This window comes from Oryzias latipes, chromosome 9, assembly GCF_053564925.1.
Source record: "Oryzias latipes strain Hd-rR chromosome 9, Olatipes_Hd-rR_3.1".
Taxonomy (NCBI): Eukaryota; Metazoa; Chordata; class Actinopteri; order Beloniformes; family Adrianichthyidae; genus Oryzias; species Oryzias latipes.
In genome coordinates, this window is record NC_136245.1 from 16,066,721 (window position 1) to 16,081,876 (window position 15,156).

At 39.2% G+C, this 15,156-nt stretch overlaps 2 protein-coding genes across 5 annotated transcripts; one reads left to right on the forward strand and one right to left on the reverse strand.

The window, feature by feature from the left end:
* Positions 1 to 262: 262 nt before the first annotated feature.
* rnf34a (ring finger protein 34a) lies at positions 263 to 8,243 on the reverse strand. 4 transcript variants are annotated; one of them, XM_023958593.2, is made up of 8 exons: positions 7,872 to 8,243; positions 7,214 to 7,432; positions 5,756 to 6,148; positions 4,214 to 4,276; positions 3,728 to 3,929; positions 3,556 to 3,585; positions 3,327 to 3,368; positions 263 to 2,829 (listed from the first exon to the last, which is right to left on the reverse strand). In XM_023958593.2, the coding sequence occupies exons 1-8, from the start codon at positions 7,875 to 7,877 to the stop codon at positions 2,642 to 2,644; spliced, it is 1,143 nt and encodes a 380-aa protein (XP_023814361.1). In that variant the 5' UTR covers positions 7,878 to 8,243; the 3' UTR covers positions 263 to 2,641. The 4 variants fall into 4 exon arrangements, with proteins under 4 accessions (XP_023814361.1, XP_004072567.3, XP_023814362.1 ...); XM_004072519.5 differs by lacking the exon at positions 3,327 to 3,368; XM_023958594.2 differs by lacking the exon at positions 4,214 to 4,276 and having other exon boundaries at positions 7,872 to 8,040.
* Positions 8,244 to 10,438: 2,195 nt separating this feature from the next.
* On the forward strand, positions 10,439 to 14,156 carry c9h5orf34 (chromosome 9 C5orf34 homolog). Its single transcript, XM_004072702.5, has 11 exons — positions 10,439 to 10,781; positions 11,191 to 11,280; positions 11,361 to 11,699; positions 11,785 to 12,026; positions 12,099 to 12,191; positions 12,981 to 13,095; positions 13,199 to 13,290; positions 13,384 to 13,453; positions 13,539 to 13,636; positions 13,702 to 13,748; positions 13,855 to 14,156. Exons 1-11 carry the CDS (start codon positions 10,578 to 10,580, stop codon positions 14,067 to 14,069), a joined length of 1,605 nt encoding a protein of 534 aa, XP_004072750.1. The 5' UTR covers positions 10,439 to 10,577; the 3' UTR covers positions 14,070 to 14,156.
* Positions 14,157 to 15,156: the final 1,000 nt, after the last annotated feature.

Genomic DNA, 15,156 nt, shown 5'->3' on the forward strand with positions numbered 1-15,156 from the left:
AAGGTTAAAGTCAGGCTGAAGATTAGTCATCTTAATGTAAATAAGATATTTAAAAGGGTTTTAGCCATGGCTGTTTCCCAATTTCTTCCTATATCTTAATGTTTTGTAATTATGCACTTGTCATTAAAAGAATAGAAAACAGGGAAAAAAAGTCCCAGTAAAACAAAGTATGTCAGGTTAAAAAGTAGAAACTGTTCCAAATTCTCAGTTTGCAGCAAAAATGAGATCATAAAAATGTTCTGCACACATAAATAACACAAGCTTTTAAAAAGTCTTTAATTAACAAAATAAAAAGTTCAGCATTCCCAAATACAAAGACCAAACTTTGAACACAATAATGAAGAAAGAAAAGTGCAAACTGCTACACTACTCTGAATGGTTGTGTGGATGTGTGATGTGAAAGTTGCAGTGTTTTTTGTTCCACATAAGCTTCATTACCAATAAGGTGGATTTTAGGGGGAAATGAATAAAATACGAGTACTGTTGTTAGTGGAGGTATTTAGGACAAAAATCCTTTAATTTCCAAAAGCGTCTTGTAATGCTCTGATTCAAGATGAATAATCTGCTGAAAAACAAAAATCTGATGAAACACATTTCAAATAGAAAATTAGTATAACTTTGTAAAAAATAATCCAGCTTCAGCGACATATTTATATATAATTACACACATCTGATATAGATCAATATATGCAAATATACATACTGATTTCTCTCTATATACTCACTCTACCACAGCTATCGGGTACACCTTTAAATAGTTCAATACATGGTTCCTACATAAACTCTTAGCTTTACACACTTCATTTCATTACCGATAGTAAACAAAGCTAGACATTCAGTTCCACATTCCCAGTTCAGCTAAAAAACATGGAAGATGGTTAAATAAGATAGCACCTCTTTGTATTTGTCGTCTCTATACAAGTGCTCACATGGACCGGAGATGGCATCAGAGGGTAAAAAATATTGCTACAATGGACAGGTATTTTTTAGAATTATTTCAATGTTTTATGCATTAAATAAAAGAATATATCGGAATGGTAAATCTAAATAACAATGCATCAAGCCTAAATGATGAATTTTGATTAAAAATGGTCCAAAACGTGATCACGTTCCATCATGCCCCAAACCAGTTTGACATAAAAGGTTTTTCATTGGATCCTAAACAAGAGGCAGATCAGTGGCAGTGCACACTTTGATGGGTGGAAAATGAGAGAAATATTCACCCACAATGCTTAGACCTCAACCATGAGTTTACCACTAAAAAACGATTGAAACAAGTAAGTAAAAATAAGTCTGAAAACACACTGGGAGCCAGTGTAGGGAGTACGTTACAAGAGTACAGTTTGCATTTGTGTCAGTCACATAAAGACGGTTACGATAGTCCATTTGGGAACAACAAAAAGCATGAATGGCTTTTGGAGGTCATCGTGACTCAAAAAGGGACTTCCCTTTTGAAAATTGGGAAAAAAACTTAAAGCATTAATGATTAACCAAGTGGTTAAACTTCTACTGAAAGCCACATTGAAATGTTCACAGACTGGCTGAGTGAGCAAACGGTACGTCAAGATGAGGCCCAACACTATAAGGCAGGCTGGAGAGGGCCAAACACAATACATTCAGTTTGGTTTTAAAAATAGGCAGCCAGTTTCATCTCATCCCAACATCTGAAGGTGTACCTATAGAGTCTGCCATGACAGGCAGATAGATTTATACATCATCTGCATGCAAATAAAATGAGAAACTATGCTATGAAAAGAATCCAATTAAAAAATGTAAAAAGTAGAGGGACCAAGGTGGATGCTTGTGGGACACCAAACGTCAGGAAGAAGAAGAAGAAATGTTGCCAATCATAACAGAGTTGGTCGTATTATCGGACTATTCTTTAAACCACTGCAGCACAGACCTGTGAAGGCCTTGCCTTCCTGATGAAGCAGTGGTGTCAGGAGGAGGCTGAGGTCAACAGCGTCAAATGCAGGAACAAAGAGAGCAAACGTAACAGAATTTGTTATTTCTAATGAGCTGTTTTAAATGAACTTCAGCCTGTTGGAAAATTCTGTACACCTTTGCTCGATAACTTCTCATAGCATGTAATTGGTTGCAAGTGTTGGTGCATTAAACACAAAGCCTAAAAAAAAAATGTTTGTGTTCGAAGTAGAGACTTGTATCACCCCCCTCCCCTGCATAGCTGAAAAGAAAAAGGAGTATCCCCTTTTTAGTTTGGCACCTTGTTTGCTCTCCTGTTTTGAGATTTAGTACGAGTCTGCTGCCCCTCGGCTAGCTCACGTGCATCAGCTGTACAGTGAGTGGACCAAAGCTATACCTAGCAAACACAGTATTAACAACTAATTATGATTTTCAGTGAAAACGATTGCAGGTCATGCGCGTCACTCACTCTTTGCTTTGTGAAATCTGACGAGGCCAAACATTTAGGTAAGACAGCGAGTCGATCTGAAGTTACAGTCCTGTTCTGAAAAGAATTCTTGTAAAAAAAATAATATATACATTTTAGTGTGCAAACTATAAGACTTTGAGAAGTACAAACATCCAGTAAAATCATTTTTTTCTTGTGATTCAGAGTTCATGAGCTGTATCATTAGGTTACGGTACCATCCCTCTCGGAGACGGATGCTGCAGCTGTGTGTTAGGACTTAAAGACATGCACGGCCCTCACTACGTACTGCCTGCAGATGGGGCATTCGTTCATCCTTTTGCCGCACTTTGTACAAGTGACCATGTGGCCGCATTCCAGGAGAACGCAGTCGATCGTGGCATCCATGCAGATCCTGCAGAGATTGTCGTCGCGAATCGTGAGCGGACAGATTTCCCCGTCTGCAAGACAGGAAGTAAGAAGACAGCAGAGGTGAGAAGACTTCTGAAGAACCTGATATGAGACATGGCTAATATATATATATATATACATATATATATATATATCATCCACAGACTACAGAATCTGATGCAGTGCATGATGTCATGCCCACCATCTCTTTCAAAAAGTCAATGCATCTGGACGTTTCCATGACAACATCAATCATAATCACTGGGGAGGAAATATAATCCCGTTTGCAGGATTAGTGCACATCACTAGGAGGAGTGTGATCTCAGAGCGTACAGATGAGTCTCTTCATGAATGGACCCAAGTGAATTAGATGATCCGAAAAAGCTGTCACAGCAGCACTCAGTCATCAGGACTACGTACTGACAAGAGATGAATGAATGACTGATGAAGACTCCACAATTATTACATATGGAGTAAGGATGTGACTCTGCATTTACAAAAATAGGGGGTAGAGGGGGGGGGGCATCCACGGCGCTGTAAGCCTTACCTCCAATGGCACCGTTGCAGATAGGAGGCGGAAAGGCCATCACTTTAGTGTGGGAGAAGCAAAGCAAACATGACATAAATGTAGCTCTTCTTTTGAGCCACTTATGCTACTGTTATTATTATTATCACGATCATCATAATTAATAAGGAAAAGGAAGAAGAGGCTGTATTAGTGTGTAGCGTTTTATCCGGAGAGGACAGGACTAGAGCAAACATGAGTGACATCTTACCTGAGGTTACTGTACTGCTCACATTTTCCACTGTAACAAAAAGAGTTAATTAAACTCACTAAAGAAACTTAATAGGGGAAATTATATTAGCAACTCAATCATTTTACATACAAAAAGTGTAAAGAATGGATTAAGAATCTGTAAACTAATAAACAAAAACTCAAATCCGTACATGATTTCCTGTTTTCCTCTGTCTCTCTGTACAGTCTGCTGACGCGTTCCACCAGCTCCCACTTCTCGCAGCACCCTGAATAGTTGACAAAGTTTCTGGCCAGGATCTCTTTGAGCTGCCTGACAGACAGACCCTCGATGTCTCTCAGACTGGAGATGTCTGAGAGGGACGCTCTGGCACGACGGCGCATCTGAGGACTCCCCTAAAAAATATATATATTTATATATAAAATAAAGACACTCAACACTGCCAAATACTTAAAGTCCACAAAAACTTTCTAATGATAAAAACAAAAATTTCTCATTTCTGTTCTTGTTTTTTTTGTCTGAAAGGATAAATATCGCTTTAAAAACTGCATAACAATCCCCCATGACACTGAATAGGATGAGGTAGACATGCAAGGAGGACAAACAGATGGACTGCCATCACTTTGCTTATGATGACGATGATGATGATGATGGTGGTGGTACAAAGGACATAAATCACCTCAGGAGTGTGTTCATTTGGATCCAAGTTAAGGAGGGAGACTGATGTGGCATCCCCCATGTCCTGCATAACAACAGGTAACGACAAACATTAAGGTGGGCACAGGAGGCACCAGATCATTAGATACTCTTCAGGTGGCTCACTTCGACATTAGAAACAATACGCTGTACCTTCCCTTCATAGAAAAGCTTAGGGCTCTATAAGTAGCCCAGGTACAAGTATTTATAGTGGATCCTGACATCGCACACATAAGCCTCCTTTCTACAGTCAGTTGGAGTTTAAAGCCTAATTCGCACAGATTGTTGTGGGTTTGCAACCCTTGCTGTGCTGTGTCACAGGTCATCCATTCATTATCATTTAAAAAAAAAAAACACTAGATGGCTTTTCGTTCCAGAGAAAGTTTTCAACATGGTTCATCTCATGACCCTAACTTTTACTCCCCTACTTTAAAGACTTTCTTTGCTTTAGACAAATATAGAAACACACCAAGCTGACAACCGAACCGAGACTCTAGTAAATGTGTTTTAGAAATATCCAAAAAAACAAAAAAAATACATTAAAAGGTCTAAAGCGTTGCCTCGCTTCAGTGGCTAAAGAAAGAAAAAAGAAAAACAAAAAGAAATACTCCTAAATTCAGCTGTTACCTACTGATAAACATACAAGGCTGACCCAAAAGACTCACTTGTCCCTTTATGAACAGTCCTTTTAAACTAAAACTTAAAATAATTAGACTATTATTTTCTATTATTATTTAAAATCAGCAACAGGAGCATTTAGTAAATAAAACTCGTTTCTACTAAGAAACAATTTTGACATGAGAGTTTGTGTCGACATCATTTCCTGTTATCTGGTTTCAAGTGTATGTGTGGTGATCGGACAATGGTTAATCTACAGGATCTTACTGCATTAGTAACATGTGCTTTACCAAGTGTGCACCTTTGGCAATCACTACAAACTTTGTGAAGCACAAGGTGGAATGGCCAACAAGCATGGTTGCATGTTTGACAGCGTTTTACGGTGACAGTCAATCCTGTGCACGCATGTTTGTTTGCGTATGCACTGCAGTGCTGCGGGGACAGCCTAATCCATGCAGACAGTCAGAATAGAATAGAATTGGTAAGGTGCTCTCCTGCACCAGTGACAGCTTCTCCATCACAGTGAGACTTTAGTGAACTTGTGCGTACCCTTGTGATGTGTAAAGATGTCCACGATTTAGGGTTTATTTTTCCTCACCTATTGTATTTTGACCAACGATAAAAGGTCTTGACAAAACTCAAAGTCTGCTCGATTCAAATTCAGTGCTGACAATCGTAAAAAAATTAAAAAGGTTCTGCAGAGTTCTAACCCTCTCTTCTCGGGGTAGGGTTTGGGGGAACGTGAAAACAATGAAAATTATGGACGACCCCTAAAGGAAACTGCTGCAAGATGGCATAACAGGTCCAACTTGTGTTAAGAAGAAGCAGCAACAGCTGTCAAAACTACTAGTGACACCGTTTTTCTTCTTCTCTTCAGATAGTTTTTGTCATTAAGGTTGACCCTTACCTGGTTGGTGTCAGAGCTGTCGCTTCTGCTGAGAGGTTCCTCCTGAGAGGCAGCAAAGGCTGACAGTTCGGAGGCAGACTGTGTGGTGGAGGGGGCTGCGGTGTACAGGCTACGCGAGCGAAGGCTGGCTGCGTCAGGGTCGTCCTCCTCCTCTTCCTCGATGCCTTGGTGACGAAGCACCAAGTCCACTAGGTCTTCCTTCTCCCTGCAGGTATCAGTGGGAATGTTTCGCAGCTGTAGGTACTGACGCAGGTCCTTCACACGCAGGCGCATGAGGCGTGGACGTTGAAAGGCGGTAGCCTTTAGTAAATGGCAAGTGGCACAGATGCGCAGGTTCTCCTGCAGCACGCAGCACAGAAAGCAGAAGCTCTTCCTGCAGTCGCAGCAAACATGCTGCAGAAGAAAGAGGAGCAATCAGAGATTCCTGTTCACCTGCATGGCAGAGGAATGCTAAATAGTTTTGGTTTAGATATTGTCATTTTATTTTTACAAAGGCAAAAAATAAATCATTCAACGTTTTTAAACTCCGGGTTTATTTATGTCACAGTATACATTTTCCATAATTCATTTATAATTTCATGCTATTGACCATTAAGACGTGTTCGTTTTTTGACTTGCTTTCAGACTGACAGGAATATTAACTGAACTGGATGTTGAAAGGTAAACATATTTTTCTTTTACCAAAATATATTACATTTATAAATTTAGAGGACTGACTAAAATTGAGGGGAGGTCCGATTTATTTAGGTTTCCAAAAATCAGATCACATCAGTAATCAAGCCTAGTGTTTTTTTATGATATCAGAAGGCTGATCATAAAAAAAAAATTACTTACATAAATCAATAATCAGGATTTGTTTGTGCAGTTTTTGTGCAAGTAAGACACATGGGACTTTTGGTTTTATTTTCGACATTTGGTCTGAAATATTGCTAAAACAAGCCATGTCAGTTGTCCCATGGTGATTATAGATCTGCAAAGACCAAATGCTTCATGTTTAATCCACATGTATAAAGATAGAATAACTGTCAACTTTTAATGCAACTGTGGATATTTTGATCCCATGAAAAACATTAAAAGATGTATTATGCCGAGTTATAGCAAATGTTTCCGCCTGTAGTGCCTAACAAAATAAAGAACAAGTAAAAGCAAAACAAATAAAATCATTGCAATTCAACAGAGTGGGCTGATGTGATCAACACAGTGTACACAAACAGATTAACAGAAACAGATCCATTTTTTTCTCTTATGTTCATCATCACTAGGGTCATTTGGAGTCCCATTTCAGTTCTGTTGACTCTTATTTGAATTGAACCATTGCAGTGAAATTGAAATGATGTTTTTGGTTGTTTTGCTGAGTTTTCCTCATATCGTGCAGCCCTAGCGTAAAGCAAATACTTGTCATTTGTGCTCACATCAGCATATGAGATGGAAAGGATGCATTCTCCTTGAAAAGCCTACCTTCCTCCTGAAGACTGTGAAGGCCTGACCACAGGCCTTGCATACCAGCGTGGGGCTTCCTGAGCTCGTGGGAGGGTACGTTGAGTAGCCAGCACTGGGGGCAAACCTGAATGGCCCCGCACCAGCGCCAAACCCTGGCTGCTGACCTCTGACGGCCCCGGTTCCCATGACTTCATTCAAGATACCACAGCATGAAGCCCACACGGACGAGGCCCCTGCCTGAGGAGAAAACCAACTATTTACTTGCAATGGAAGTTTGTGACTCATGATGGTTACGACGCAGATTTCCTTTGTTTTTATAGAGACAATTGAAGATTTTAGACTAACCTTGAAGCACTCCAATAATATAAACAATCAAAAACAATTAAAAGCAGGAACAATATGTACCGCCGGGTAAACACTGACTAACAAAAGGTTTTCAAATAAATGACCTGTGCCACATAATCATAATTAAATGTCGCTATCAATACAATCGCAGTGTCGTCTAAATATTTTTGACAATGAAGATATGACAGAGCATCAGCTCTCCGGCACAACAACACGAAGAAGGCTACGACTCTTCTACTAGCTAACATAGACAGTTCCTGCACTGCAGTGCTAGCGATCATCTCCACAGAGCTATGACTGAATTATGATGGTTTGGATGAGAATGTCAAACCTTCATTGCAGCTCCAGTGTCGCGACTGAGAAAGAGAAAAGTAGCGGCGTAATCATCATACAGCCATTTAAAGTCGATGGATTCAGTGATGTAAGCGGCTTAGTTCGTGAGGAGAGATACGAGCCAATCGTAGTATTGTTAAAGTGCTCCTCCTTCTTCTTCTTCTTGTGGCTTTAACGGCGGGAGGCACCAACGTGAAGGTGCATTACCGCCACCTACTGTGTTGGAGTGTGGGTCAGAGTGGGGACTACCTAACAAAAAAAAAGAAAACAAAAAAACCACCCCTGAATTCTCCTCATAAAACCTGGTCCTGCTCAAAAAAACTATAATCATACCATTTAAATTATAGTCCTTCTTCTTCCTCGTTGGTTTAAATGTCGAGTTACTGCCAAGAGAAGATTGGCGCCATCTACTGTTGATTTTTTACAAACTTAAAAAAAAGTCCAGTCCAGTCTAACTTCATTCGTAGAACACGTTTATACAGTATTTTCTTCTCACAAAAAAGCGTTGTCCAAGAAAATGTAATATCAATGACATACTTTAATAAATTTAATATGACATTCATAGAGAAATTATGAACCATATATCTTAAACACATGCATAACGTAAGGTGTTGTAAAAAGGGATGGGACAATACAAGATTTTTCTTCTAGTTCACTCCTTTTCAAGCACATTAGTTGTTTTTTTTAATCCGTCTATTATTAACTATTGCGTTCATTGTCATCTTGTGTTTGAAATAAAAATAAAAAATAAACTCCAATACAACCCACGGTTAAAAACGCTCACTTCAAAATCACAAATGTCATAATTTATCCATGGAAATACTTATTTTAAAACATGCTTTAACATTAATAACAATTCAGGCTTTTGTGTGGGTGGTTTCTCACCCAAGCTCGGGTCCACCAGGGGCCAGGGCAGGCTTGAGGGGTCCTGCACAGTATTTTAGCTGTTCCTAGCACTGTCATTTTCTGAACTAAGAGGTCTTAGGTCTTTCCATCGACCTGCTGTAGCCACTCCTCCAGCTTGGGGGTTTCTGCCCCGAGAGCTCCAATTACCACAGCCACCACTGTCACCTTCACTTTCCATGCTTTCTCCTGTTCTTCTCTGAGTCCCTGGTATTTCTCCAGTTTCTCATGTTCCTTCTTCCCTATGTTCCCATCGCTTGGCACTGCCACATCCACCACAACGGCTTTCCTCTGTTCTTTATCCACCACTACAATGTCTGGTTGGTTTGCCATTACCATCCTGTCAGTCTGGATCTGGAAGTCTCACAGGGTCTTTGCTCCCTCATTCTCTACCACCTTCTGAAGTGTTTCCCATTTTGGCTTTGGGCTTTTCAGTTCCATATTCTGCACACATGTTTCTGTATATTATTCCAGCCACTTGGGTGTGGCGCTCCATGAATGCTTTCCCTGCCAGCATCTTACACCTTGCAGTTAAGTGCTGGATTGTTTCAGGCGCCTCTTTGCACAGCCTACACCTTGGGTCTTGTCTGGTGTGGTAGATCTGAGCCTCTATCGCTCTGGTGCTCAGGGCTTGTTCCTGAGCTATCAGGATGAGTGCTTCAGTGCTGTCCTGTAATATCAGGATAACCAAGCATCTCAAGGACCACTGCTGCTGAAGTGTAAACCAGTTCATCGGTTTCTGTGATGGTTGTCTCATATGACCCTCAACAGTGGTCATATAGAAAAAGGAAAAACGAATCGTTTTCTCATTTTTTTTATTTTTATTTGAAAAGCAAATGAATGAATGATACACAGATTTGGGACACATATGAATACACTTTTTTTAAAGTCTGGTTTATTGAAATGATGGTAACTAGTGAAACTCATTATCTTTAAAGCCAGAAACAACTTCCTTCCAGTAAACATACAACAAATGTGCAAGGACAGAGATGGGGATTACGATTTAAGATAACAGCTGAACTTTGAAAAGCAGTGCAATCGCACTACAAAAAAGAAAATGTGCTTATCAATTTGTGCTGTGGATTTATCGAACGGGATGAATGAATGTTTAAAACAAAGTAAAAGTTTACTTGTATTCAAAACAACATACAAGATGTCACTGATGGACATTACAAGGCTAGAAATTATCAATAACAACAAATAAGCAAATGTCTGTTTTGCAAAGGTGTCATACTGAAAGTAATTTGAATTTTATGAGAGAGAAAAACTGTAAATAGAAATATGCCCAGCATAAGGTGTCGGGGAAAGGGGTGGGACCACACAGGATTGTTCTTCCACCCACTTCTTTTCAAGCTCATTTGTTTTGTTTTGTCTATTTTTAACTCTTGTGTTTATTTTTCAATTTGAGTTTGAAATAAAAAAAAATGTTCAAAAGATCATTGAAACCTCTGAACTGTGATGCTGTTTGTAGATGTGTAGTTTGCACAGTATGTATAATGTTTTCTCTCACCTGTTGTATTGTTTTTTGGTTTCGTTTTTTAATTGATTGTTAAAAGTAAATTGGATATAGAATTGGTGAAAACCCGATAAATGTCATTAAGACAGTTTAACATTTTAAACTAGTTCTTGATTTTTACAATAAATATGGATGTCACATGAGCTCTTCCTTTTTTTTTTTTTTTAAGAAATCCAGGTCGACGAAGGAGCATCCGGGAACGCTAGTTGAGCGCGCGAACAAGCTCTCGTGACGTTGTTTACAAAAGTGGTAACAGCGTGATGTGTGAATGACCCAGTCGAAGGGATGGATACCGACGCCGGAGTGAGTTTAATCATAATGTATGAAGACGAGTCAGTGGATGTTCGTTACAGAGACGGAACGCGGTTGCAGCTGTCCTCGTGCGGAAGTGAATTTTTGCTGGAGAAACCCGCAGACCCTCGCGGACATCCTCCACAGCCCACAGAGAGAGTACGACAGAGGACCAGGTTCACTGTCAGTGCATACAAGGTGCACTTCCGGGTTTCTTTCACTCTGTTTCTTTTAAACTACTTGTTTTTTTTCCCTCCCCAAACTTTATCAACATGACGATGAATCAAGAAAACACTACAAATACTGTAAAACTGGCACATCAAAATTTAACAGTCCTGAGGTTTAAATTATTTTATTATCTTATTAAACATAGAATAGAAAAAAAATGCATTTCCTTTAAAAGATTAAATGTTCTTGTAAGCCCTATATTTTATATAATTTTATTGTTCTGCAATATTTGGACCATACTTTTGGATTTCTTTGTTAGTGCCTTTTTGAATTCCTCCTGATTATTAAAAAAAAAGAACATTTTCATGTAATAGCTTGTTTTCAGTGGAATATTGTTTTAAAATCAGGACTACTTAACGTTTGTCGTTTGTTTACACAGGAGCTGGTTGTTGCTGCCTTAGAATTTAGAAATAACTATGCAAGTCGACCGTATCTGCCAGAAGAACTCATCTCTGCTGACAAAAAGAAGGTTATCATTGCTATATGTCCTCCTACTATTATCTCCTTTTATGTTAGTGTATATCTAACCCTTTTACATATCCTTTGTAGGGGTTTTTCTTTGTGGAACAGTGTGTTCAGTGGCCTGAGAGGTCATCCTTTCAGGCTGAGGACAGACCTGGGGGTGAGATTGGGATTAAGTCGGAGGAGGACCGAGCCGCGTTGATATTGTCACCCTCAGGTGAAACGTTCTCGGTGGAGTTCACATGCAGCTTGAGTCGGGATGAAAGTCAGCGTCCCGGTTTGCAGTGTTTGGACGGCACAGACAGTCAGACACAAGCCTGCAGTCTGATCTTTAACAGTGTAGAGGATTGCACTAAAATGCTGAGTCAGAGTAGAGTGAGCGCAAAGTCGGATAAGACTGGAAAAGTCACTCCTGCTCCAGAGAAGGTAATGCTTTTTCTTAAACATTTGCTTTTATCTATCTCAGGCTGTAAAGTGTGATTACTGTGTTCTCTCCTCCAAACCGATACAGATGTTTCAATCCGCCACAGTTGTCCAGCATCACTCTTGCAGTGCTTTCTCTCCCACATGGGCCTACCCTTTGTCTTTGGTCCGCCATCACTGGATGTCTCATTTTTCTGAAGACGTAGAGGCGTCAGACTCGAGCATTTCTACAGGGACCAACAGGGAAACATCCGATATGCCTTGTGAGGAAAGAATTTCCCAACTCCCTCAGGCACTGTCTCTCACATGTCCACTGCCTCATTGGCACAGGTTTGGTTGATAAATTGGCTCAATTCCCTCATAGTAATGGTTCATGTCTCAGCTCTTATGTCCATGTTTTAGGTGGAAGGTGAAGGATCCATTGGTCAGAGGAAAGGTATCAGACATTCCAACAGACCTTGTGAAAATAGTGTGGTGTCAAGGAATTATTTACAGGTAGTTATGCTTCTTTTCAGGGTTTGTTTTAAGGACTCACTCTGATGAAAATCCCATTTTTTGCAGCATTTTCCTCATGATGAAGGACATATAAAAAAAGAGCATTTGAGTTTAAAATTGCAAATCTGAGTATTTCTTTGTACAAATCATTGTGAATCAGGAACAGATGAAAAAATGCACTGGAAAAGCTTGGACATGTAACGTAGAACCTGCAAAGGCCACAAACTCCATTCTGATGCATCCACTTTAAGACAACTAGATCCATGTGCGTCTTCATTTTCCTCGTCTGAGCTGGCATGTGGCTCAAAACTGTACGGCTGGATAGCTCCAATATTGCGCAGCCTTTTTGTTATAGCACTAAGATCAGGTTAGGGTTGTGAGAGGCTGTAAGCCAGTTGGAGAGAGTGTAAATAGAGAGATGATGGGAAATGGGAGAAGGCTTACCATACTCTGTGCCAGGGGTCCTGCCTACAACTCAGCGGTAAAAACATTTTAATGAACTACTGCCGTTCTGCAGAAACTAAATCCTAGAAAATGACAAATTGAAAAAAAAATGGTCTAAAAAGGGCATAATCATAATTAAAAGACCACTGGGAATGCTTTTACAATAAAACAAAAGATGATCGGAGTGGGTTTTGAAGCATTTCAGCAGGTCATCAGTTGCACATATATCTTGTTTTTTTTGGTAGAATTTGATGCTGAGTGCATGAGGTGAGAAAAATAAACTTTTATTTAGTGCTGCACTGACATGACATGTCCAGTTCTGCAATAAATGTTGCTTGTTATTAGGATACTGAGTGGAACAGGCATTGAGATTTGCCCTGGAGATGGATCAGTCATTCGTTCTACTGGCATCAGCAATTCTTATTTTACCCATCACAAATTTGATCTTCAGTCGAAGCAGGTCAGCTTGCATCATAAACATATTTTATACAACATATTTTAAAGGCTGTTTTTTTTTTTTACCAGCTTGTTCAATTTTCATTCAATCGTTTGATTTCCTGCAGGCAAAAAAGCTCACTTACCACTTAAACAGTCTTCCACCTGATGTACACGGACAGATGTACTCCGTGTGCTCTGTTGTGAATCGTGCAAATAGGTGAGATCTCTAGCAGACGTTCAACACGTTTAAAGTCTTCAACATTTTTCAGATCTTTAACACACTCCCAACTTTTTTTTTGCTTCTTTACAGGATCCTTGCTATTTATAACCAGGCCAAGCAGTTACTGAAATTCCCTGCCTCTCCCAGCTGCCTTCAAGAGGTACTGGTACCTCAACTGGTCCAGTGTTTACCCATAAAGTAAACTTCTATTTGGGTAACAGTGTGATGCATGCTTTTATTTGCAGAGCAAAAAAAGTTATGAATCTGGAACATTAGAAAAAAATCCATGCAGCTCTGTGACTGTTGAGCAACAGATGAATGTGACACATGGAGCAGATAATCGGTAAGGGAAGTATTTCCTCATCATCTTACTTTATATGGGTATCTTACTTTTCTGTTCTCTTTCAGGTCATGTATTGTTGCTGCAGAACTGGAGAAGATAACGCGATTCAATTGTATCTTTCAGCGTGTTCTTTTAAAATGAGTTCCAAAATGTTCCAACTCAGTATTGTGTGTGTATATACATAAACAGATGATAACTCTTTAACATATTGCATCCAGTCCTGCTGGAAAACAGCCGTGTGCCAAAAAGGGAGGACGAGTGTGCAGTGTTCAAAGACGCTTTTGCTGAGGTCACCTGTGAGCCTGTGAATGACGACTGCATTGCTGAAGCTCTTGAAAATACCTCTAAAGCCATTCGAGACATCGATGCTCTTATGTCTGCTACAACACGGACATACAAGGGATCAATCCAAGGAGAAATGACTGATGTGTGATTACAGCTATAAAAGTCAATTTAAACTTTTGAATGAATGTATAGTTTATTGTGTTTTCAAAAATAAAAGATTGTGGAAAAACGGAAATTCTTGGTTCTGCTCTTTTAGGCACAATTCTTAACTCAGATAATGGATAATTAAAATGCACATTTGGATTCTTAGATACATTAATGGTCATTTTGGGAAATGGGTATTGCCAGGAAGACTCCAAAGAAACACTAGAGCAATAGATAATGTAGATATAATAGGTTAGTGTTTGTCTAACAATGTTTTAGGAAACATCATTGAATCCATAATTACAGATGTTTTACCCCAATGCATTTTGTACAAGGAGAGACAAAAACAGGAAGTGACTTGAAATAACTTGAAAACTTGCAGTAAGGGAAAAACAGACTAGTGAAACTGCAAAAAAGTTCTTCAAAATGAGGTTTAAGTGAGAGGTGAAAGAAACCACCTATTAAAGCATTTGATGGATTATTTTGCGCTTTTACGCGGGTGACATTTATAAAAGTTGGAAGTGAAATGAAGACATATCTGTGAACATAATATAAATAGGTTTTGTGATAAACATTCAAGAGGAAGGATTAGTGATTTTTCAACACATTTCCAAAGTTGAATTGAATTGAAATGGTTCATTTCAAGCAATCAAATAGGAATAATACATAAAAACAATACAATCATCAGTTATAGATTCGTACCACAACTAATCAAACTTTGGATAATTAATCATATAAATAAATATTGCTTGAAAGGGAGTGGAAGGAAGCGAACTTATATAAACCCACCCCTGTTCTACCGTAACCATTTTATAACATGATTTATCATTATCCGGTTAAGTGGCCATCTTTTTTCTGTCTTGGTTTGTGTTCGTAAAGCATTAGCGCCATCTAGTGGTTAATGTGGTCATAGCAACCTGAGTTTTCTTGCAGCTTTTAAAAAAAAATGATAATATAACAACTGAAAATGTTGAAACATTCGTCTTTTACTTTTGGTACCTCTGTTTTTTAATGAACCAGTTATTCTGTAATTTACACGTCTTGAATTTTTTGCATGAAAGAAGTCTTTGGTATCACAACGTTAGTAAAAA

Bases quoted from the DNA above. Each gene is read 5' to 3' on its own strand.
- c9h5orf34 (XM_004072702.5), top strand. From the start codon at position 10,578: ATGGATACCGACGCCGGAGTGAGTTTAATCATAATGTATGAAGACGAG. The intron at 11,281-11,360 runs GTTATCATTGCT...TATCCTTTGTAG, and splicing joins TCTCTGCTGACAAAAAGAAG to GGGTTTTTCTTTGTGGAACA. The intron at 12,027-12,098 runs GTTTGGTTGATA...TCCATGTTTTAG, and splicing joins CCACTGCCTCATTGGCACAG to GTGGAAGGTGAAGGATCCAT.
- rnf34a (XM_023958593.2), bottom strand. The intron at 3,369-3,555 runs GTAAGATGTCAC...CCCACACTAAAG, and splicing joins GAGCAGTACAGTAACCTCAG to TGATGGCCTTTCCGCCTCCT. The intron at 2,830-3,326 runs GTAAGGCTTACA...CCTGTCTTGCAG, and splicing joins CTGCAACGGTGCCATTGGAG to ACGGGGAAATCTGTCCGCTC.